This window comes from Quercus suber, unplaced genomic scaffold (assembly GCF_002906115.3).
Source record: "Quercus suber isolate HL8 unplaced genomic scaffold, Cork oak 2.0 scaffold_165, whole genome shotgun sequence".
Classification (NCBI taxonomy): Eukaryota; Viridiplantae; Streptophyta; class Magnoliopsida; order Fagales; family Fagaceae; genus Quercus; species Quercus suber.
Window position 1 is genome coordinate 483,849 of NW_027069626.1, and position 25,561 is coordinate 509,409.

A 25,561-nucleotide genomic window follows, 5' to 3' on the forward strand; every position below is an offset into this window, starting at 1 on the left:
GATCAATAAAGATAAGTAATTGTAAAATTACTGGATTTGTTGATTATGAACCTCTCAATCTATCATGCAATTTGTCACAAAGGCTAACATTAGTAAAAAACCATATACCAAGGGGGCGTAGCCATGATATTTTATTTTAGGGGGGCCGAAGTACATATTCATATGTTAAATTTATAAATATATGATATACAAATTGATCATATTTAAAATATAATAATATTATTTATAAACTCAAATTAATGTATACAAATTGTCTAATTTGCTATGAACATGTACCAAAAATATTTTTTAAAACAATACCTAGCAATTAGCATCTCCTATAAAAGTTATGTTTGACGTTGATCCGTCCTAGTATAAAATTAATTTAAAATCAATTCTATGTGGATTTTCTTTGCAGTTTTCTCTTCAAATTAATAACAATAAATCTCATCTATAGCAACCTAAATTATCTTCTAAAAACAAATCAAGGTTGGCACAACTGATCAAGAATCTAAAACCAAAATTAAAAGATCAAATTAGCTAAGAAAAATATGAGATAATGAGTAAAAGATCAAATTTGTGAAAAAAAAAAAAAAAAAAAAAAAAACTCATAAGTTCAGTTAGTGCTGCCAATGCACAAAACATATAAAGGAACACGGTGCACTTTTTCTTTTTCTTTTTTGGGTAGCAATACAGTGCATTTTTTAATGTAATGAACACAATGCACTGCACTTTTATATGCTTCTAAAATATAAAAGGAAAGGACACATGGCCATTTGTTAGGCTTTGGTCAAAGTATATACTTTAATCTAGTGGGGTTTACTTGATGATAAACTAATAGTGGAGCAAACTAATCATTTGATTTTAATGGAAAGAATAGACAAACTAGTATGAACTAGGATCTATGAAATTTTTGTATATACCATTATAAACTTATAAAGGGATTTCAAAGTTTGGGAGGAGGAGGGGGGTGGGGGGGTGCATGTACCATTTGACTCTTAGGTAGGGTAGATGGTGGAGAAGGGAAAAGTAGGTTTTATTTCTCTTGTTTCTCTTTCTATTTTCACATGAAGTATTGTTCTAACTAACTCTAACTTCTTCTTTTTTGTTTTGGTTTTCTTTTTATTTGTTTGTGTGATAATCTTCGATTGTCTTCTGAAGAAAAAAAAAACTAATTTCGATTGAAAATAGTCTATTATTTTATGTAACACGATCAATTAGCAACCAAAAAAAAAACTAAATATTAAAAATTAAAAACTAAAATATCTAAACCAGGACGACCTAGGTGACATAATAGTACATGCTTATGGAGGAAAAAAAAAAAAAAACTTGACATAATTATACGAGGTGGTTAGTGCCTTGTTTGGTGATAACAAGTTGAAAAATGGTCGGCGGAAAGAATATGCGGAATATTCCTTTATGGAAAAAATCAGCTCATCAAACTGTAAATCTCACGTGAAATAGCACGTGAGTGTATTAATCTAGAAAATAACAGTAGATCGATCTCTTTTGATTTTTTATGTCGGTAATAAGATAGAAAATAAAAAAATGACCAATTGATTGTGAGAACATATTTGTTAATATAATAGTGAGTACAGTGGATTGTTTTAAAGCGACTTTGGGCGCACGCCAAGTGTCCTGTACTGCGAATCAAACAGCGGGCGTGAGAAATTTGCTTTATCTGTGGGAAGGGGTTTCTAGGGTCTTTTGTGTTGTGTGTATAAATAATTAAATATAGACACAAAACTTGTGTGTGGTTTTCATTGATCGATCACACACTCCCGACGCCATCAGTTGCTGTTTCAAACAGAAAGAAAGAAAGAAAGGAAGGAGAGATGGGAAGCTCAGGAGCCTCGTGGAAATTGGCGGATCACCCGAAGCTTCCAAAGGGTAAGACCGTTGCTGTGGTGGTTCTCGATGGCTGGGGCGAGGCCAAGCCTGATCAGTACAACTGCATACATGTCGCCGAGACTCCCACCATGGATTCCCTCAAAAAGGTTTTTATTTGATAATATATACTGCCCTTGCCATTAGATCCACTTCTTGATTTTCTCTCAGCCGCCAGATCTGTTTGTTATTGAATGAAAAAAAAAAAAGTAAAAAAATTTATTTGGTATGGATGTTCGTTTTTTAGGGTGATCCTGATAAATGGAGGTTGGTTAAGGCCCACGGTTCTGCCGTAGGTCTTCCAACAGAGGATGACATGGGCAACAGTGAAGTTGGTCACAACGCACTTGGGGCTGGTCGCATCTTCGCTCAAGGGTACGCCTTCTCTTCTTCATCTTCAATTCAAATATAGACTAATCATCCAATGGCTTTAAATCCTATTTTAATTTTGGGAATAAGGCTTTGTGATTGTGGTTTTCATTGTTTTCATATGAACTTATTACAAATGAAGGTTTAATGTTTTAAGTTGTTGAATTAAGGCAGTGATTAGCCAATGTTTTGATCAACAGTTACTGGTTAGATACAAACCTTTAACACTTGAAACTGGTGTGCTTGTGATGGTGATGTTATATCAAATAACCCAGGGACTCTTTGTGGGGTAGTCAACATGTTTTGGTTGCGACCGCTCTTTTCTTTTCATCTGATCACTCTTCTTCATTGGGTTTCTTTTATAATGGATTTCCAATTACGAATTTCTTTTGGGGTGTTAATTTGGTTTAATTACTGAAATTCTCTCTCTCTTGTCAATAGTGCAAAGCTTGTTGACCTAGCTCTTGAATCTGGAAAAATTTATGACGGAGAAGGTTTTAAGTATATAAGTGAATGCTTTGAAAAAGGCACTTTGCATCTCATTGGGCTATTGAGTGATGGTGGAGTTCACTCCAGGCTTGATCAGTTGCTGGTGGGTTTTACAGTTGAGGATATATTTTTTATCTATTTGTACGCAGGTCTAACCTTCCAAAATAATTGATTCCCTTTTCATAATTTTTCCCTTGCAGTTGTTGCTTAAAGGATCTAGCGAGCGTGGTGCTAAAAGAATCCGCGTTCATATTCTTACTGATGGCCGTGATGTTTTGGATGGTTCAAGTGTGGGATTTGTAGAAACTCTTGAGAATTACCTTGCAGAATTACGTGGGAAGGGTGTTGATGCACAGATTGCATCTGGTGGTGGTCGTATGTACGTCACAATGGATCGTTATGAGGTATGACATACTTATGCCTTTAAGCGAAAAAGCACCATATAATTCAGCTGGACAATTCATCTTTTTGCTGCTTGTTGCTTTTAACTCTTATGGATCCATGTGCAAAACCAATGAAACAGCAATCTAGCAAACATCTATTAATTGTTGATCATTATCTACTAGTTATGTATATTTAACATTAAAAAGTAATGACTGGGTCTTTTGCAGAATGATTGGGAAGTGGTCAAACGAGGATGGGATGCCCAAGTGCTTGGTGAAGCCCCTTTTAAATTTAGAAATGCTGTTGAAGGTGTGAAGCAGCTGAGGGCAGCCCCTAAAGCCAGCGACCAGTACTTGCCTCCTTTTGTTATTGCCGATGAGAGTGGGAAACCTGTTGGTCCTATAGTTGATGGTGATGCTGTGGTTACAATTAACTTTCGAGCAGATCGTATGGTTATGGTTGCCAAGGCTTTTGAATATGAAGATTTTGACAAGTTTGATAGAGTGCGAGTACCTAAAATCCGTTATGCTGGAATGCTTCAATACGATGGTGAATTGAAGCTTCCAAGCCATTACCTTGTTTCTCCACCAGAGATAGATAGAACATCTGGTGAATATCTAGTGCACAATGGTATCCGTACGTTTGCTTGCAGGTTAGTTGTTGCCCCCTTTATATGCCCTTCCTTATTATCGTGCACTTGTGTGTTTTGCTCTGCCTACTTGTTCCACTCTCAAAGTGCAGACTCCTCAGATGGTTTTCATTTTGTTTTTGTGTTTTTGTGTGTGTGTGTGTGTGTGTGTGTGTTCTGTATTTTTTTTTAAATTTGAATATGTTGAATTCTATACTGTTAAGGGCATGTTTCATCAGCCTCATGGCTTATTCTAATTTGGTTAGAACTGGGTATTTGAAGAGGCATTCTTGTGCAAGTGAGATCCAGTTATGGGAACTGAAGAATCTTTCATTTATTTTACTTGTCAAGCATAACAAAAAAATAATTGTCGCTTACTTGTAAATTTCTTATTGACAGCAGTAATTGCCTTCTAAGCACCACTTGTGTGGGTCTTTTTTGTCCTTTCTCCAGTAAGGGCTTCCTTGATATGCCTAAAATTTTATTTCAATTGTAGATGATCTTTGACATACAATCTTAGTCTTACTTGACGCTGCATCCTATACATGGTGGTGCCAAAATTCTGTTTGACCATTATACTCCAACTAGAACTCACTTCTTTTGATTTTAGGCCTCTTACTGCTCATATATGATGCCCTTTTGACCTCATTTTTTCTACTTCTCTACTTCAACAGTGAGACTGTCAAATTTGGTCATGTCACTTTCTTTTGGAATGGAAACCGCTCTGGGTATTTCAACGAAGAACTGGAGGAATACGTTGAAATTCCTAGTGATTCTGGAATTACATTCAACGTCCAGCCAAAGATGAAGGCATTGGAGATTGGTGAAAAAGTGAGAGATGCTATACTTAGCGGAAAATTTGACCAGGTAATTCATTGACTAATCTTGTGATATTCTCTGAACCTGGTTTCAGGTTGAATGAACACTGACCTGATGATTCACATGTCTAGGTACGCGTTAACATACCAAATGGTGACATGGTGGGACATACAGGTGATATTGAGGCCACAGTTGTGGCTTGCAAGGCTGCTGATGAAGCTGTCAAGGTATGACACCCCCTCCCAAAAAAAGACACTGCAGAGTTTTTTATTTTAGTGGTTTTGTGGTGTTGGAAACTTAATGAGTGAAATTTAAACCTTTTATATCAGTTCAAGTAATGAACTGGATCAGTAGAAAAGAGATATATTTTTTTTATTTATTGCTTTTCTCATCAAATGTGCTATCAAACAAAAACTTGATGTGTGAAATTTGCTGGTGAAAGGAGGAAAACAATTATGAAGCTTAAGGACTAGATTGGAATTAAGTACTTACTTTCCCAAGGAAAGAAATTTTCTTTGATTAAGTAATCATCTTTATTAAAGTAGAGGAACCATCTCATGTACCTGGGAACTGGATGCATACATGGGGTAGCTTAGGAAACAAAGAAATATCAGAAAATGATGCTCCTGTTGCAATCAATGAGCTCTAGATCAATTGGTACTTTAACCCCCATAAAGAGTTATATGGTTGATCATTGATGAACTCTTGAATTCAAGATCCACTGGGGTGACTTACCAGTTAAAACAATGATGAGATATGGGGAGTAGCTTGAATCAAGTCTTTCATCTTTTGTTTTCCTTTTCCTTTTACCTATTAAAAGAAAAGGTTGCATGTGGCTTACCGGAGAAAAAATTGGAAAATTGCAGATGATCCTTGATGCAATAGAGCAAGTTGGTGGAATTTATGTTGTTACTGCAGATCATGGTAATGCTGAGGACATGGTGAAGAGGAACAAAACAGGGCAACCACTTCTTGACAAGGGTGGCAAAATTCAAATACTCACTTCTCATACTTGTCAGCCAGTAAGTTCATTCAATTCTTTTTACTTGAAACGCCCAAGTAATGATACACTTTTTTTTGGGCTTTACTGATTGCACGCTGCGCCTAGGATTTTTGATTGTTATTGACTGTTAATTTATCACTCAACATCGTTGTTATTACTATTAACTAGATTGATGTTGCTTCTCAAGTTCTAAAACATCGTATATTTGTTCTCTCTTTATTTAGGTGCCAATTGCAATTGGAGGTCCTGGATTAGCACCTGGTTGCAGATTCCGCAGGGATATTCCTACCGGTGGGCTTGCCAATGTTGCTGCAACTGTTATGAATCTCCATGGATTTGAGGCTCCTAGTGACTATGAGCCAACCCTTGTTGAAGTTGTTGATATCTAGGGCAGCATAAAGATTTGTTTCTTTAATGCGTGGAGTTAGATATAGGTTACAATGCAACTCAGAAGGCTGCGGAGTATGGCAGGCTATCATGATAAATAAGTTTTTTATTTCTTACCAAAAAAGAAAAAAAGAAACAGTCACCGGTATGGTGGCTTCGGTATTTTGGGCTGTCTGTGGAGGTTTACAGAACAGTGTGGTTAAAATGGAGTTTTTGTTCTATCTTTTCTTAATCATGATTTTTGTCGTGATTCGGTTTGTATTAAACGTTCCTGTTTAGACTTTAGATTGAATGGTTTTCAGCTCAATAGGCTTAACAGGCTTGTTCTATACTTCTAGTTACATCAACGTACCTGCTTTAGTAGGCCAGTTGAGTTTTTGTTGTGAACTGTGATAACTGATAAAAAAATTTTCATGCTTGTTAATTGTTAGAGAAAGACTAAACAAAAATGTTCACACCATAAATGCATCACATGCCTAAAGTATATTTGGAAATTCATATTTGTTCCCAATTATGGTAAAGAAAAAGGACGATACCCACCTGAAGCACAAAAAAACACAAAAGAAATTGAGCAAGACGGAGAAGACCAAAAAGGCTTGGAAAAGAAAAAGAAAGAGAAAACTAAAGAATATTTTTTACATTTGTATCAATTCATACAAAATTTTTTTTTTGGTTTATTTTAACATAAGAATTTTTTTTAATTTAATTTTACATAACTTTATTTCAAAAATACTCATTATGAGATCATCTCTTTCACAAAAATCCAAATTTACATAAGTTTACATAGGCTAATGTGGATGATGTTTAGAGTTCTATATGCAAAATTCACTCCTTATGCTATTATATACTTACTGACTCTTTATTTTGGTAATAGACCTAATAGACCTAATGGGCTAATCCAACCCAACTAATGGGCCAATGGGTGGGTTGGATTTATTTTTATTTTTATTTTTTATTTTTTATTTTTGGGGATTGGATTAAGTTGTAGATTCACAAATTCACCTAATCCACCTCCATTTTCATATTATATGTTTTTATTAATTATTTTTTGCCTTTTTCCCTAATATAAAACAAAACCTTAATATGGCGTTTGGTATGGGGGAATTTACATTATTTTTGACATCCAGATTCTTAGAAATGTGATTCCTTACAATTTGGATGCTTAGAAATGTAGCTATTCCTATGTGTTGGTTTTATTGAAAATCTCTTAAGATTCTTAGGAATGTGAGATGATAATGTTTGATTTATTTTCAGAAATTTTAAATGAATTATTTATTTTTCCCATTCTATCCTTAGATATAAATGTGAACTACCAAGTCCTTTAAAAAAAATCTTCCTCTAAATAAATAATGAAAAAAAAAATATAAACCATTAATAATTTGTTAAGCAAAACACACACAACAGCAAAAGTAAATACCTGGCAATAAGGGGGGGTCCCAACTTTTTTTACATGTGAAACCTAAATAAAGCTTTGTTAAAGAATATATCAATAGAGTTGTCTATTCTGTTTATATTATTTTGGCGAGAAAGTATAAAGACAAGGGAAAAGATATTGATGATTTGTTTTATATTTTATCTTAATTGTTTAAATGATAAGAAAAAAAAAATGTTAAAATTGTCAATTTATAAAAAATACAATTTTCTTTAAGTTTGGAAATTTGGATACCTACCTGTTTTAAAGGGAATTCACATTCCTACTGAGAGAGGTTTAAAGGGGGAATCTAGATTCCCTTGGTATCCTTGGCATGATTTGCAACCAAACATGTGAATTTTTAAACATTCCTAAGAATTCTAAAACATTACCCCATACCAAACATCACATAAGTCTCCGTTTATATTTTCTTGTAATTCATAAAACTAGTTTATATTTATTTTGTTTCATAATTGAGTTGGGTTAGTCCTATTTGATTTCTTACTAACTAAATGTCAATTGGTTTGATAATTTGTGTATGATGGTTTTGTTGCTTAGAATTTTCAAATGGTAGATGGTAGAAAATAGTTGTAATATTGTTGCTATTTTATTTTGATTCTCAATTGAGTTGGGATAAAACTATTTGGTTTGATTATTTGTGTTGGTATAATAATTTATGTATGGTGCTATATTTAGAATTTTTAGAAGATTGCAAGGGCAGCAAACACTTGTAATATTGCTTGCTATTGCTATTTGAATGCTTAATTTTTTTTAAGAAAGAAAAATAAATAAAAAAACTTATCCAAGCCATGAGTTCAACCTGACCCCAAATGGGTTGGGTTGGACCCTTATAATGGGCTAAGTTGGGCTAAGTTAGGTCGAGGGGTTTTTCTAGTTCCAAGTAGTTTTTTCGAGCCATCCATGGTCAGGTTGAATTGAGATAACCCCTCAAGGCCTCATTATGCTAGCCCCCGGGCAAGGCACTAAGGTTAAAGTTCTTGGGCCAACCTGTGTGAATGTCCACCAACAGACTCTTGCTAGCAACGAGACTCGAATTTAGGTGCGTTAGACAAAGTGTTTGAGCCTTATCAGCTGAGTCAAGCCCCCTATTGGCAATCTAACCCAATTCATGCATACCTTTACTAAATAATTGAAAGTCCGATTAATAAATGCCCGTAAAACCATTGTTAATAAATTATTTTAACAAAGTTTTAACATGATAACAATAACATTACTTTTATGAAAAATATAAAAAACTATAAAAGAAATTATTATTATTATTTTTAAATTTTTCCATAAATTTTTTTTTTTTATAAATGTAATATGACCATAAAAAACCTCCATTTTTGCTTCTCAAAAAAAAAAAAAAAAAAAAGATAAAAACACAACAGAAATTAAGCAAGACGAAGAAGACTAAACACGTATGGAAAAGAAAAAGAAAACTAAAAATAAAAAGAGAATGGAATAAGAACTTGTAATTGAGAATAAGTTCTGATGGGTTGTTAGAGTATTTGTATCAGTTAATACAATTTTTTTATTTATTTTACATAACTATATTTCAAAAATACTCATGTGAGATCATCTATTTCACAACAATTTAAATTTACGCAAGTTTACATAGACTAATGTGGATGATGTTGGAAGTTGAATGTGCAAAATTCACCCTATGCTATTATATATTTATTGATGCGATTGCTCTTAATTTTGGTAATAGACCTAATGAGCTAACAAGATGGGAGACTGATTTGACCCAATCCAATGGGTGGCTTCAGGCTTTGATTTTTTTTTTTTGGTGTGTGTGTGGATTGGGTTAAGTTCGTGTTAGTAGATTCACAAATCCGCCTAAGTGCCCGTTTGTTTAGACGTTTTGAGCTCAAAAGTTGGCTTTTTAAAAAAGCTAGCCCAAGTTCAGCGTTTGATGAGTATAAAACGCAACTTTTTGACAAAAGTTGCGTTTTGGATGAAGGCATAAACGCGCAAAACAATTATGGACCTCTGGAGGTCCATAAACAAAAAGTTGAATGAGCGTTTAAATGGTATCCGTTGGGCTCTGCCGAAAAATACCAAATTACCCTTGATAAATGGCTTCAGTTTTCGCACGGTCCTCATTCCTCTCATCTCATTTCTCTGCTCTGCCCTCTCAATAACAAATTTCTAAATCCAAACACAAAAAAATCTATAACAAATTCCCAAATCAGCTAAAGGAAAAAAAAAAAAAAAAATCAATCCCTTGCATGGGTGTTACAGATGATGTGCTAAGAGAAAAGGGGAAAAAAGAAAAGAAAAGAGGAAGAATGACTGAAGGAGAACACTGTGAGTTTGTGGGTTCTGGGAAAAACAAAGAGTAGAAAAGAGTAAAGGAAAAAAAGAGGAAAGAAAGAAAAGAAAAGAAAAGAGCAAGGGTATATTTTTAGTAAAGGGAGAAAGGAAGTGCTAAGAGAAAAGGGGGAAAGAAAAAAAAAAGAACAAAAAAAAGAAAGAAGAGGAAGAAGGAGAGGCTGGAGAGCTGGAACGTTCTAAGCTTGGAGGGAGTGGTAGCTTGCAAAAGAGGAAAGAAGTAAAAAAAGAAAAATGTAAGGGTACGTGGGTGGAGGAGAAAAAAAAGGAAAAAGAAGTGTGGTAAGTGTGTGGAGGATAAAAAAAGAGGGAAAAAAAAAGGAAATTGTATCACAATATTTTCAGAATAAATTTTAAACGGTAGGTTATTATTAATTAATATTGGTGAGAAAAAAATAATTTATTTAGGAAGAGAAAAAAATAATTTTAATAGTACATTCAAATTAAAATTAGTATCAATTTTTATCATAATATTTTCACAATACTTTTTCAATAAATCTTAAGTGGTAGGTTATTATTAGCTAATATTGGTGAGAATTTTTTTTTTTTTAGAAAAAGAAAAAAATAATTTTAATAGTACGTTCAAATTAAAATTAGTATAAATTTTTATCACAATATTTTCACAATAAATCTTAAGTGATAGGTTATTATTAGCTAATATTGGTGAGAAAAAAATAATTTTTTTAGAAAGAAAAAAAATTGATTTAAGTATGATGAAGTAGTTGATTTAACTATGAACCAAACTCACATCCAAAAAAAAAAGAGTATGAAATAAACTCCCTTATATATACATTGTCATTTTTTGTAATTTACCCTCAAACTGCCACTTTTATAAGTGCTAGCCAAACACTCAGTTTTTTCAAAAAGTACTTTTTAACAGCTTTTACCAATTACTCAGTTTTTTGAAAATGCACTTTTTCATTATGCATTTTTTGCAAACTCCATTTTTTCATTATGCACTTTTACAAAAAGCTGAACCAAACTCATCCAAATGCACCTACATTTTATTATATGTTTTTGTTTATTACTTTTTTGCCACTTTCCCTAATATAAAACAAAACCCTTAAGTCCCTATTTATATTTTCTTGTAACTCATAAAACTAGTTTATGTTTATATTGTTTCCTAATTGAGTTGTGATAGGCCTATTTGATTTTTTTTCTAACTAAATGTCATTTGGTTTGAAAATTTGTGTATGATGATTTCGCTACTTAGACTTCTTAGGTGGCAGAAAATAGTTGTAATACTGCTGCTATTCTATTTTGATTCTCAATTGAGTTGGGATAAAACTATTTGGTTTGATTATTTGTGTTAGTATAATAATTTATGTATGGTGCCAGACTTAGAATTTTCAGAAGACTGCAAGGGCAGCAAACACTTGTAATATTGCTTGCTATTGCTATTCAAATGCTCAATTTTTTTTTTTTTTTAACGAAAAAAGAAAAAAATTATCCAAGCCAGGGGTCCAACTTGACCCCAAGTGGGTTGGGTTGGACAATTATGATGGGTTAAGTTGGGTTGAGGGATTTTCTAGATCCAATGAGTTTTTTCATTTTTTCGAACCATCCATGGTGGGGTTGAATTGAGAAAATCCATCAAGGCCTCAACTCAATTTAAACCAATCTATGCATACCTTTACTTAATAATTGAGAGTTCTAATAACAGGTGCCTTTATAACTATTATTAATAAATTATTTTTAAAAAGTTTTAACATGATAACTGTGAGCTACTTTTTTGTTGTCCTAGGGAAATTGTTTGCGTACTCCCTGGGAAACTTTTTGCAGTCCCACATCGAAAACAACTCCTCCCACTTCTATGCATACCTTTACTTAATAATTGAGAGTTCTATTAACAGGTTCTTATGTAATTTTTACTCTCTATCATTTTTTAGAATAACTTGTATTGATTAAAAAAAATGACTTCTAGAGCTGTATTGAAAATCTGTGCATTTATGTTAATGATGTTTCATGAAGATTCTCAATTCCTTTTGTTATACAACTTATACTATCAAGTTGTTAGTCATGTTTACAGGTTTGCTTGAGTAGGATGTTTGAAAAAGTGCATTTGCTTTTTTAGAAAATAGCTGTTTTAAAAACTCAGTTTTTAAAATTATGGAAAAATATATAAAAAAGTGTTTCTATTAATCAGTGGCGGAGCTAAGATTTGACTTCAGGAGAGGAAAAATTTATATACACTATGAACATTCATTAGGACATGTATATGTATATTACTTGATATAAAAAAGAACAATACACATATATTTTAGTGATATTTTAATGTAATAAGACCTACATAATTTAAAATAAAATAATACTATTACTTCTTAAAAAATAGAGTATACTATAGAAAAGTATATCATAGCCTACTTGCTAACCGAGATTAACACCCTAAGAGACTAAGACATGTTGCACTAAAGGAAAAAAAGAAAAGAAGACATGTGTAACTCTAGGAGAATATAGCTCAGTTTTCAAAGAATTTTAATACCCAGTAGTCACAAGAGTGTTGGTCTCATTCCTGGAGTTTAGATCAAGTTCTCTTCATGTACCCTATACGTTTAGGACGGAAGAAAACAAAAAAAAAAAAAAAAAAAAATGAAACCATCACAAGGCAAAATGAGGATATCTCTTAAGTGCCTAATTTTTTTTTGACGGGTCAGGGGGGGCAAGTGCCCCCCCTCGACCCCCCCTGGCTCCGCCCCTGCTATTAATTAAACATTTAAATAATGAAAAATGTTTTATCTATAATATTTTCACTATATTTTCAAAGTGGACAAAATGGACCGAATAGGACCAAATAGAACCAAAGTGAATAGAATGGACCAAATAGAATCAAAGTGGATAGAATGGACCGAAGTGGACATAATAGACCAATATGGACTAAATAGGTCTAATGTTGAATGAATGGATGGAATTAGACCGAATAGAACTAAATGGACTGAATTGGACCGAATAAAACTTTAGTGGATAGAATGGACTAAAAAAGACGGAAGAGACAAAATAGACCGAATAAAACCAAATGTTGACCAAATAAGACTTTTGCATATTTATCATTTTCATTGCACATTAGCATTATTTTTTTTTTTAAATTATATTTCTGACACAAAAATTTTAACTTTAAAAAAAAAAAAAACTAAAATCCACAACATTCTGGAAAAAACCTGACTACAACACTAAAAAGTAAAAACCCCTAAACTGAAAAACCCTATTGCTCAGTTGGTCTCTTCTCTCTCCATCCAGTCGCTATCTCCAAAACTTCTACCTTTGCCGGTCTTTTTGTTTACCAAAGGGTGGTTTTATTACTGTTCTTTGACGCAGGCTTGCTTTCGCTCTCTCCATCGGCGTCGCAACATTCATTTATATATATTTTTAATAAAAAGCCACTCTTATTTGACTCTCTTTCAATAACAAAATTTTCTCCTTTTCTCAACCTTCGGCCCCCAATATTTATCCAGTCTCCATCGTTTCCACCAACCCTCCCCTGTTACTGCCTTCAGTCATCAATTTACTACCCTCACCAAATCTGCTTCTCCCCTCTCTTTATTTTCTCTAATTTACAAACAAAACCCGATAACCTCTGTCCCTGATAAGCCAAACCAAACCATTCGAGTAATTTTTGATATATTACTATCAAACGCAGACCCACAAACGTCTCTCACCAATTCTCACTTCCTTCCTCTCCTAATATTGCGACTGTGTCCTCTACGGCAACGAGTATGCTCCTCCATTCCCGACTATGCTCTGGTGACAAGGTCAGGTCAGGCGCTCCAAGATTGCGGGTTTTTATTTTTATGGTTATTTGTTATCTCATAAGCTAGATTGAAAACAAACCACAGTGCGTGTATCCAGATTTGTAATTGAACCAAATTTGTTAATTCTACTATATAAGTTTGTTGCTTAGCAGTAGCTAACAGAACCACTGGTAGACTTTTTTTTTTTCCTTCCCTTGCCTCGATTTGTAATTTATATTTGTTTCTCTATCCACTCCATAATAGAGATTGACCCAATCACCCATCGTTTAGTAAGATAAACTTTTTTATAGCTATTGATGTGCAATATGATGCATGTAAGTGTGTGCTCACTTAGGGAATCATATATGAAAGATGCATAACGTAGGAAATAATCATGAAGTGGGCTGAGTTATGATTTTGATAAGCTACCTTATAGTTTTTACTTGGCCGATTCACTTTTGATTAGAATATGGGAAGAGCTAAGCTAATGGTGTTTCTAGGAAAATTTTGGAGTTGGGTATTGTTAAAAGAGTTTGGAGAACTTAGTCTATCAAAGGATTTAGTTGCTGGGTTTTGATTTGAATGTATTTGTGGGCAGTTCTTTGATAAGATTATATACAGCAGTGGTTGCAACAATAATGCATGGTGTGTGTTTGATAAAATGCCTCAAAAAGATTATATTATCTGGAATATTTTGCTAAATGGTTTACTTCTTGTAGTAATTCTCTAGAACTTTTTTTTTGAAATCAAATTAGTATATGCATGAAATGCTTACTTATTGGGTTAATAATAGATTGTTACTGTTTAATTGGAACAAAAGCTAAGCTTGAAATTGATCCAATCAAACTTATCCAACATAATCCAACATAGGCATTTTTGCAGTGGATGCAACTGCTAGGTCCCAAGAATGTCCTTAAGTTCAAGTTTTGTACGAGTTGCCTCGAGGTCCACTTAAGTTTGTAGCCTAAGATATATGGTTATTTATATTTGTATAATTGTGGCACGTGAGGATTGATCTGAAAGTATGTACATAATCAGCTATATGTGTTGATTCAGTAATTACAGAGTATGGCCTGCATGATTGAATTTATGGCCTACGGGACCAGGGTTAGTGTTAGATTTGGGACTTATTCCCAATGTTAACCATGCAATTCATTTTGTTATGAGTTTTCCTTGATAAGTTGTTGATAGCATGGTCCTTAGAAATCAACTGTTTTTAAATTTGTGATTGCCCCTTCCTACTGCTTGCAGTTCAGTTGTATGGCCATGTTGTAGTTTTTATAAGTTTTTGAGCACCATGCTTGGTAGCAAAAAAAAAAAAAAAAAAAAAAATCAATGTTATGCAGAAGGTAGAAGTGTTTAAGGGTATGAAACTGCCTTGAGCACTGTTTCTTTTTTTGGGAATTTTGGTTGAGAAGGCTAATGATAGGAGGGTTTAAACCTTGGTTTTCCTCCTTATATGTTTATTTTCTTGCTCAAAAAAGTATTAGAAGTCTAATGAAATTTTTGATTGGTCAGTGTATAGTTTTTTACACAAGTTTTGTAATCATGTTGACTCGCCCAATATTTTGTTGGTAATGGCTTATGAAATTGATCAAGTCTGCTAATCATAGCACTATCTAACTCATTTTTTTTTGAACTGGTGCATCCATGTCTTCTTAGGTCCCTAAAAGTCAGGCCGACTTCTCACAAAAAGCTTTCCTCTTTGCTTATCAGACTGTAGTTCACCATTGGGCCTGCTTCCTCCCATTGTATAGCGTCCTGCTACCATCTTTTCGAAGTCGCTGCCTTACAGTTCGACGTCAAGAACATGTTTACCCTGATCAGACCGGACTTTCTCCAAAAGCTTTACTGGTAACGTTTCCAAATTTTTTTTTTTATTTTTTTATTTTTAACTTGCCAGTTAAATATGATTTAGGCTTTTGGCATTTCAAATGGCTTGAATTTGATTTAGGGTCACGTTTGGTGGTGGTTTTATTTTGAATAATTAGCAGAGATAAATGAGGTAGTGGTTTTTGATAATTAAATTATTCAGCGCATTGCATTCTGTTTGGAAAAAAAAAATTATGGCAATTGCAAGGCCAGAACAACACGACAGGTTCAACTTCAACACATCCAATATTTGTAAATTGTTTTAACGTTTATTCAGTTTAGTTTTAGTTTCAGTTTTAGTTTCAATTTTAATTTATTAACTGTTGTCAATTGAGTTTTAGTTTGAGTATTATTGATTTCTAAAGTCAAGTTGGATTTAAAGAGTGTGATATGCACCCAAAAAATTTGTAAATTAGATTGCGTTTGTTTGTTAATATAATTCATGGTCGATAAAACACTTCCTCCCCACTCTTTTTTTTTGGGTCTAATTTAGATTTGTCTCTCTTCACTGCTAAAGCACTTCTCACAGTCCCTAAAAATCAAACTTTTGGGTATTGGATTTGGGTTGTGAATTTTGTATTATAGTTGTTTTTACAGGTTGGTTGAATTGTGGGTTAATTTGCAAAGCCAGCATTTGATCCATTACAATTTACGAAGTGGACAATTTGCCATTCAAGAAACTTTGCTACTAGAGCCTATATTGGCATGCTAGAGATCGGTATGTGACATGTGATTTTTTTTTTTATTTGCTTTTTTATTGTTAGGCCACCAAAAACCTAAATATGCTTTCAAACCATTAATATTGAACCATCACTTGCTTTTATATTTTGTTCAGAAAGATTAAAATGCAGAATAGTTATAACTTATAAATATACTACAAGATGAACATTTATATGTTTGCAAATCACATTTACAAATATGCAGAGATGGTAGTGTGTGTGGATGTGTGCAATTGAACCGTCTATCTTAATCAATTCCCTTGCTCTTGCAGAAATATCTTTTGAGGGTGAGCAACACCTTTACTTGCAATGTTGAGGCTGAATTGCATGAAATAGAGATTGACTCTATTGATGTAACTAGAAAAGCAGAAGGATGCAGAAGAATGCACTATTATAATGGTAAGTTTTTTCTAATGCTCAGATTTGCATGAATTGCATGAAATAGCGATCTTCCTATGCCTTAGATATACCTCACAACCATAGTCAGATTTGTTTGAACCTGAATCTTCATTGCCTTCTCCCTTTTTAAGTTTTTATTGTTTCTGACACTCCGTTTGTTTCGATGTTTCCAATTTTACAATGTTTGTTTTGCAGTAAAATATTTGATCAAAAGTAAAACATTTTCAGTCAACCAAATCAACCTAAGCAAATTTATGTAAGATATTTTACACTTAAAATTTTGGGAAAACATTTTACATTTGCTCAATCCTTCACACCCCGTTACTTATCTCTCCCGCACTTTTGTGCTAAAACTCTCCCTCTCGTATATCTCTTCAAAAAGTCCAGCCACTCTCTCAGATTTCTCTCCAAAAATCCCAGCCACCTCCGGTCCCCTCTCCCGCCAATTTTCGGCTCCAAGGTCCAAGGCACCACCGGCCAGCTCCAGCTTCCGCCAGTGCCACCCATCGCCGGCAAAACCAGGTACTTTTTTGCCTTTTTAGATTAGATTTCTCCCTTTCTTTTCTTTTTTCTTCATCTCTAACCCTTCTCTGGTTTTTCTTAGGTTCAATCTGTTGTTTTATTATTATTATTATTATGTATCTGTGTGTGTCGGTATGGTTTTGTTTCATTTTGGCTTTTGTGCTCACTTCTTGTTACTGGGTTTTTGATTTTTTAGTTAATACTATGTGCGTGCCTGTTTGAATTTTTCAATCTAAAAATGGATTGGTAATCAGTGGGGTTAGAGTACAACTGATTTAGGCAAATGGGTTTTTTTTTTTTTTGAAGCATTTATAATAGAAACATTTGCTTCCATTTATTCTTTGAGTTTGTACGTTTTGTTAGCAACTAGATGTGTGTTATATAATTGGTTTTGCATTGTTCTGGGTACAGTTGTTAAACTAGATGATTGCTTGATTTTGGGTTTGCCATAAGATATAAAGCTAGTGGCTTTTGTAACAATTCTGAGATTTTGGGTTTTGCTATATGATGTATATGATTGGCCACTTATACTCCATCAGAGGCTATAGGTAAATTTTTGTCTTTTTTCCCCTGTTAAGAAAAGTGTTCACCTAAAATTATTCATACCTAAAAACTTTATTGTATTGGTTCATTCTAAATTTCTAACTGTTTTGATTTCCGTACATTCTCTTACAAACTTAAATTGTTCTGCCTACCTGAATCCCCTGACAGATGTATTGGATTTCTAACTATCAAATCAATAAAGCTTCTAATTGCGATTTCCTGGATTTGGCTAAAAGGCCTCCTTGATAGATTTCTCCTTTACCCATTTCTTGACCTTTTAGCACATTCAACGTGATATGATTTACTCTTTGTCAGTGGAATCATGTGGATATCAGTGTGCATTTCCAAATAACCTTAACAACTTTCCTGCATTTTGTTCTTAACTGGTGCTATTTCTAACTTCGTATAGATGCGTTCATGATTCATCCTGCTCTACATGTGAAATTAAAAGTTTAATAAATTTGAACCCAAAAAAAAAAAAAAAAAAAAAAAAAAAAAACTAAAACGCAAACTCATTGTTTTTTGGAGACATTTCATTTTCATTCTCAATCCTGGGACTATCTTTAATGCAGAGCTCCTCGATCAAGTTAGTACAGAACCAAAAATGGATTTTGTTCTATTAGCACTTGCATATGATTTTGTATATCACATGCCACAATTACATTCTAGGAACTGAAGGATTAAAATATCATTTCTTATAGCTGCATTTTATTTAACAATAATGGAGTGATAATTCTGACATAATTAGTTAAGTTTTCTCTATGATAGATTATTGCTTGCTTGTTTTAATAATATTTTCTTCAAGATGCTGATCGCTCTTCTCACATTGCAGTTTTCTCTATGATAGATTTTATTTTAAGTTATGTAAATAATTGTAACATGCAATCTGACTAAAAGAATACAAATGCATCTTCTTCATTGTGCTAGCCTCTGTTTTTTGGTTGTGTGGTTGGTTTTTTCTATTTTGTTTTAGTTTTGTGTGGCTAAAGAAAAGTTAAAAGAGCCATTATCTTGGTTTTGTTATGTAGATGGATAACCAAAAAATCTGAGCAGCAGTTCTTGCCACAGTTGAGTCTGTCCTTGCTGTGGGAGCTATAATATTAGAAGATATTAGGTCTAGGAGATTTATAATTAGGCAACCGTGTGTGAACCGGGATTATGAAAGAGAAGGTTTTATAAGTGATATTCTTTATTGAGGTGACGCATGTTGCAGTTTTATGATAAGAATGAGACCTGTAGCTTTCTATGAATTATGTAGAATTCTTGTTGAGGGAAACTTGTTATGTGAGACTATCTACATGCCTGTTACAGAGCAAGTGTTGATGTTTTTGCATATTATTGGCCATAATGTTTGGTTTCGAGTTGTTGCTGCCAGGTTCCATAGATCTATTGAGACAACTTATCGATATTTTAAATTGTCCTTAAAGCAGTTTTGCAGTTATATAGGCATGTTGTTAGATTACTTGACAACTCTACACCCCAGAGATAAAGAATAGTAGAAGCTTTTATCCTTATTTTAAGGAAAACTTTTCAAATTTTGTCTGTTTTATTTATTTATTTGTTAGGTGATTTTTGAAATGAACATTACTTAATATTGGTTATCATTAGGATTGTGTAGGAGCAATTGATGGAACTCATGTCTGTGCATCTGTTCCAATTGGAATCCAAGGAAGGTTTCGTGGTCGAAAGGGGGGACAACACAAAATGTGTTAGCTGCGGTTATGTTTGACTTAAGATTCACCTATATGTTATCTAGTTGGGAAGGTGGTGCTCATGATTCTCATATTTTAAATGATGCACTTAGTAGACCAAGGGGACTTAAAATACCAGAAGGTATTATATAGATAACTAGCCTTTATATTTGGTTTTATGCTGGAATTTAAAAAAAAACAAAATTGATTCGTAATTTGTAGGTAAATATTACCTTGGTGATGCTGGTTATGGAAATGGACCTTGTATCTTGTCTCCTTATGGAAGTGTTCGATATCATTTGAAAGAGTTTAGTGATCATTCACCTGAAAATGCAAAAGAATTATTCAACCTTCGTCATTTTTTGTTGCGAACTACCATTGAGCAAGGGTTTGGAGTTATAAAAAAAACGTTTTCATGTCTTGGATGCAGAACCATTTTGGTCTTTTAATACACAAGTGGATGTAGTTTTAGCATGTGGTGTTATTCACAATCACATCATGGGGTTTGATCCTAATAACCCAATTATGCAAGCTGAAACATTTGAGACAGAGTCTAGTGATCGAGTCCAACCTAGCCGACGCAAAGCTATAGTGGAAAGTAGAGAACGGAATAATAAGAGGGATGAGATATGTCAAGCAATGTGGGCTGACTACATAATTAGGAGACATGCATAAATTTATTCAGTCTAAGCTGTTTGGAGTTATTTGTTGATGATGTATTACAGCTTTCTATGATTATGTGCCGTCAACTTTATTGGGCTTTGTATTTGGTTGCTAACAAAGCATAAGTGGATATCTTGTACACTTTTTAAAATGTAATAATTGAATATTTTTGTGGGAAAATAGTTAAAATTGTCATTTGGTTCCTCAAGTTCAAGTCAACATGGCTTTGCATTGTTTTTGGATGATGAATTTTTTGTTTCATAGCTTCAGGTTTTTTTTTGTAATAATGTTTTATATTGTTATTATCATAATGGTTGTGATTCATTACTTTTGGCTATAGCAATGTCCAAGAACAAGGGGAAAGAAGTTCTAAAAAAAAAGGAGAAAGAACCAAGGTCTCAACTTAGGTGGACACAACCAATGTGTGACATGCTGTTTAAAATGTTGGTTGTTGAGGCTGAACAAGGCAACAAGCCCTTAAACAAATTTAATTCTCAATCCCTTGACAAAGTGGCAAAAGAAATTGGTGTGAAGTTTAATAGAGTGTCATGCATCACATGTGCATAACCGTCTTCGTATGGTTAGAAAAGAGTGGAACAATATGATGAGATGGCTATTGTTGTTGGTAAGGACATGGCAACTGGTGGCTTTTCAAAGCAATGGAGTGAACGTTCCCCATTGGTTGAAAATGAGACCCTACAGAATGACATCCAAAATCCTGAATTTGAAGGTGACTTTGATACGTTGCCAAAAGATGCCCATGAAGCTTCCAATGGAACTTCATCCAAGGGAAGGAGCTATAGAAAGAGAACTTATGCAGCTATGAAATAGTCCTTTTAGTGAGATGACTGAACAACTCAAACAGATTGCAGTAGCTGTTACAACTCTTAGTCAGGGCCCAGTTAACACAAATGAGCCTCATAAAGTAGTGATGAACATTGAAGGCTTTGAAGGAGACATGCTTGATAAAGCTTTTGATCATTTGGTTAATGTTGAAAAGGCAGGAAGGGCCTTTATGGATAAAATTGATAGGATGAGAAAGCTTTGGTTGGAGAAATTTTTCAACAAAACCTTCTAACTTGAAGTTGCTGGATACGTTGTGTGAAACATATTAGTGGTACCATGGTATTCTTTAGGTTATTAATAATTATTGAACATTGATTGACATGTTTTGGAGTTATTATGGATTGTTATATTTTGGATTCATTAGTATCTTGATAATGTTATATTTTGTCCAGATATATTTTGCAAGTTCTGCTACATTGGTTGAGAAATATTTTGCAGGTTCTTTCATTTTGAAATAGGCCATTAAGGGCAAGATACTCTCCTTGGATTACCTGAACTATCAGATTGAAATATTGACTGCTAACTTTGAGCTTTCATTTAACAATCAATATACTAACAGATTCTCTCTCTCTCTTCTTCACTACTGCTTTATTAATTTTTGTAGGCCATTGAGTTGGTTGTAGAAAATTTTCACAGATTGTGATTTTGGTGATTTGGCACTTACCTTCTACAAAAGTAGGAGGAAACCTTTATGGAGGGGCTTGTACCTGGAATGGAATGCCTTTGCGAAGCAACAATTATATTGAGTTGAATTCTGCTGGTTCATGGTCTGTAGACTGTAGAGTTAGTATTGAATACTATTATGGTGTGGGGGGTGAAGGTCGAAACTAGAATGGAATGATTGAAGTAGTTTGACTTAAGGGTGGGAGAATGATTTAACTTTTCCATTCCGTCTTCTCTTATCTTACCAAAGCAGTAGGAATAAACATTGTTCCGGAATAAACGTTGTTCCGGAGGCTACATGTATTGGAATTATACCAAAGTGATGATTTTGCTAAGTTCATCACGCAGAATAGCAGCTGAACTCTGCCACTTCCGCCTTTAATCAGGGGAAATGGGGGTTTCGGTTTGATATAGAAAGGGCTAGAGACAATTTACAGTTTGCTAGTGGACATTATCCGGAATAAAATTAAAAGAGTTTAATTGACTTATAATTTATTCACAGATCTGATTTAATATAATCTTTAGATTGATGAGAGAGAGAAAGATTAAAGGGGCAAGTCAGAGTAATAGAGAGATGGTAAGGAAATCATAAGATACCCTGAGCTGTCAATTCTCAATAGTCTTTCTACCACATACAATCAGTTACCTTGGAGGTTTATTGGACCAAATAGTCTTATTGAATTGAGTAGGGGCCAAAAGACTAGTTTTGGGGTACAATTGTGCATAATTCTTCTCTGACCAGCCCATTGCTACAGCATCAGTTGAGCTGAACTATTCATTTTTTATAAGTATAGAATTTATCCAGCCAACTCCAATTTCTTCTTGTTATACCACTCAAATAAAAAATGTGGCTGGAATTATGATGATGCAAGGATCCAACAGTTAATGTTCATTTTGTGGTCATTGTTTTGGTTTTACCCATTTTTTTATTTCCATTTTACGTTGTGCCAAAGTATAACACCCGCCTCACTTAAATTGAATTTAATTGCTTCTAGAGTGGAATTGATGAATTATTTAATTTATTTTGAAGGTGATATTATTTTATATTATGGTCACTACAAAGAAAATAAATAAAAGAAGATGTAACGTGAGAGTTATTTTTGTGGATTATTCATATTCAACTTTTAGACTCCTTATCAGTTAAGGAAAAGATAAGAGATTAAAACTTCTTTGGGTTAGGAGTTTAAGTGTTATTGGAATTCTTAGAGTCCTAGCCCATCTAAACAACCTTAAAATGAGTTTAGTGGGAATTAAAGTCTTGGAAGCTTGTTTAAGTTTTTAGTGGGTTTTAAATTTCAGCCCAAGAGAAAATAGTTTTAACGTGTAAGTAAGTTAGGGTTTTCCTGTTGAAAGACATAGAGAGAGAGACTGCAAAAGTACAAGGAAACAAATCCTGCATCCGTGTGATGGTGTGTTCAGGTATATCTCCCTCTCAAACCCTCATAGAAATAACCTACGTTGCTAGAGTAGTTTAATAGATTTGCTTTATTGTCCCATATGAACTCTTGAATTAGGCGATAAGCTCTTGAGTGATAGTTGCTAGAGTTTGCGCATGGTAATGGGGCTGGACTTTTGAATATTGTAATCTATATCATGGTCAAGTTTCTAAACTTTTATCAATACATGCTTCTGGTCACTGGGTCCTACGAGCAGAAATTAATTGGTAAATCTATTGTATTCTTTCTATGGCTTACGGGTAGGAAAATCCTTGGATATTATATATACATGTTAGATTAAATTTCTAACATTCAGTACATGCTAGAGGTTGCTATGTCCTATGGGTAGAAATTTCTATGGATGCTATACATATATTTGGATCTTATAGAGTATTTCATGGTGGTATTGGTATTAACCTGTTAGGACTTGATGAAAATCTTGGTGAACCACCAGAATGCATATTCTCATTAGATGGTATCCTTATGGGTTGTAATACCTCTATTAGCCTCAAAGACATTATAGTAGTAAGGAGAATTGATATGTTATAGAGGATTGTAAAGATGTTTAAAGACTAGTAGATTATTAGGAAGTGTCCCTTACATCTTTATGGTATATGTTAAGGTGGATTAATTATATAATTATATTACTCCTTTACTTTTAGGTGTGGAGGAAAAGCTCATTTGATTTTGGATCTAGACTACAAGTATCAGCAATTAGAGGTAAGTGGACTTCAGAATATGACGTCTCTCAAGACGTGTATATTTATATATATTTTTGGTAAAAATATATTTATATATACATAATTGCAAAAGTGAAGTTTGCAAAAACTTATATCATTGTTAATGCTTTATACATACCTGAATTTTATTATTTCTTTTATATTATTTTGAAATTGTATATGTTAAGAATGACTCAAAATGATATTTTTGAGAAAGCATTTGTTATATGATATATGATTGGTATTGACAATATTGTGATAAAGTGAGAATGTTTTCAAACGGTCAGCTAGACAGTCTGCAACTTTTGCCAACATAGGGTTAAGTGTTGGTCTTTGGCCGATGTAGTGTTATTGTGGTGTGGTGTAGTGTTGTCGTTTGCTCTTTAGAGCTAGTGTTGCCTCTTTGAGGTTATTGTTATTGTTCCCTATGGGAATCACCCACCAAGTGTTTAGTAGCTTATCTCTTTGTCTGGCTAATGTTTAATGTTTTCCATATCAAACTACTGTTATATTGTTATTGATCTTTATAAGTGGAAAAATTGTTTATCGTTATAATATATTGTTTCTACCTATTTAGTGTAATTTTTACTAACTAAAGTGATTATTATTTTATTAAATGATTTCAGCGTTATAGTTAAATGTTTTATTCTTAATAGTTTCACAAAGTATATTATATTACGGTTAAAACTATTTGTAAATATTTTGTAAAGCTTATATTTTGTCAATGATACTAATGTTTTATNCATATGTGTAGAATTTCCTTCCCAAGATTGGTAAAATAAAAAATTTCCAAAGCAATGGAGCAATGATGCTGCCGCTGCATAATACCATACCACTATAAAATCTCTTACTCAATTAGCCATGTTTAAGAACAACCATATTACATATAAGATTCTTAAAGATATACATATCTCTAGTCTAATAGCTCTCTAAATCCTTTCAATATGAATAAATTCCAAGGCCATTCGTTTATATTAACCCTACAATTGATCAATTATTAATTTAACAAAATTCCAAGAAGGGAATCCACAATTTTGAGATTCACTATAGACTATTGAATGCTAGCATCCGTTTAACTTTATACCTCAAAATTAAGTAGTGCATCCAAGGTTCCAATCCTTCCTAAGTTCAAAACTAATTACAACATATTTGTATGTCAATATATCTTTTCTTCCTCAGTTTGTAAGAAAAAGAAATTCCAAAATCTCCATAAATAATCAATTGAGCATTGAAATAAGGTTTTCATAGATCCTCTATCTTAACCATAAATTTCTTCTCAAATAAGCAACATTTATTCACCTTTAATCTCCAAATGATACTTGGGCTGGAACTCATTGAAGAGTTGGGTTCCTAATAATTACATGGCCTATTATGAAAACAAATCTCTAAGTATACATCGGCTAGAAGGGAATAGTCCATGAAGTATCTAAACCCCCCCCCCCCCCCCCCCCTATTTTTTTCTCTACCTTGCAAATAATAGTCCTAGTAGTCTAGAACTTAAAGAGTACACTACAATTTATAATCACTAACCATCTGCCAATATAAAACAAAAGGTACAACAATTGACTATAATTCAAATTGTAATAGTCTTTCAAAATAAACTCTCTGGCCACCCCAACTCCTTCAATATCCAATCAAACATATGGTTCATTAGTCCAATTCAATATTACCACATACTTGTGTTCTATCCACTTCATTTTCTATTGAGCCAATCCATTGACTCTTATCAGTTAAGTTCAAGGAATTACATTTCTGGCATCAAAACTTATTCCCTAGGATATTAAACAAACCTCCAAGTCCATAGAAAAGATATTGCGGACCTCAAACTTCTAAGTAATAGAACATGTCTCAAAAACATTTAGGGACTACCTCACACATAAATTAGGCTATGGTAATCCATGTAGATCAACCCTAACAAGAACAGTGATCCAAAAGAAGGTCGGTCCTTACATTAGAATCCAAGGAAGTCCACTGATATATTACCGAATTCTTTAAATACCCTTAAAATTATATAATATTATATAATATAATGTGAACTATAATAACCACAAATTGATTTTCCTTCACACT

The 25,561-nt window shown here is 33.4% G+C and overlaps 2 protein-coding genes across 13 annotated transcripts; both read left to right on the forward strand.

Annotated features, from left to right (window-relative positions):
* Window positions 1-1,699: 1,699 nt before the first annotated feature.
* Window positions 1,700-6,313, forward strand: LOC112003698 (2,3-bisphosphoglycerate-independent phosphoglycerate mutase). The gene is made up of 9 exons (XM_024035901.2): window positions 1,700-1,976; window positions 2,114-2,241; window positions 2,677-2,827; window positions 2,925-3,128; window positions 3,336-3,760; window positions 4,411-4,603; window positions 4,687-4,782; window positions 5,422-5,577; window positions 5,783-6,313. The coding sequence occupies exons 1-9, from the start codon at window positions 1,815-1,817 to the stop codon at window positions 5,945-5,947; spliced, it is 1,680 nt and encodes a 559-aa protein (XP_023891669.1). The 5' UTR covers window positions 1,700-1,814; the 3' UTR covers window positions 5,948-6,313.
* Window positions 6,314-12,853: 6,540 nt separating this feature from the next.
* On the forward strand, window positions 12,854-24,133 carry LOC112003695 (uncharacterized). Of its 12 annotated transcripts, none has more exons than XR_010630616.1 (7): window positions 12,854-13,439; window positions 15,081-15,272; window positions 16,282-16,408; window positions 16,604-16,664; window positions 16,796-16,930; window positions 19,082-19,306; window positions 19,387-20,023. XR_010630616.1 is itself a non-coding variant. In XM_065777824.1 (6 exons), exons 1-6 carry the CDS (start codon window positions 13,404-13,406, stop codon window positions 23,574-23,576), a joined length of 639 nt encoding a protein of 212 aa, XP_065633896.1. In that variant the 5' UTR covers window positions 12,854-13,403; the 3' UTR covers window positions 23,577-24,133. The 12 variants fall into 12 exon arrangements, 6 of the variants coding, with proteins under 6 accessions (XP_065633896.1, XP_065633895.1, XP_065633897.1 ...); XR_010630617.1 differs by having other exon boundaries at window positions 19,595-20,023; XR_010630619.1 differs by adding an exon at window positions 15,876-16,008 and having other exon boundaries at window positions 12,854-13,444; window positions 16,604-16,930; window positions 19,082-20,023.
* Window positions 24,134-25,561: the final 1,428 nt, after the last annotated feature.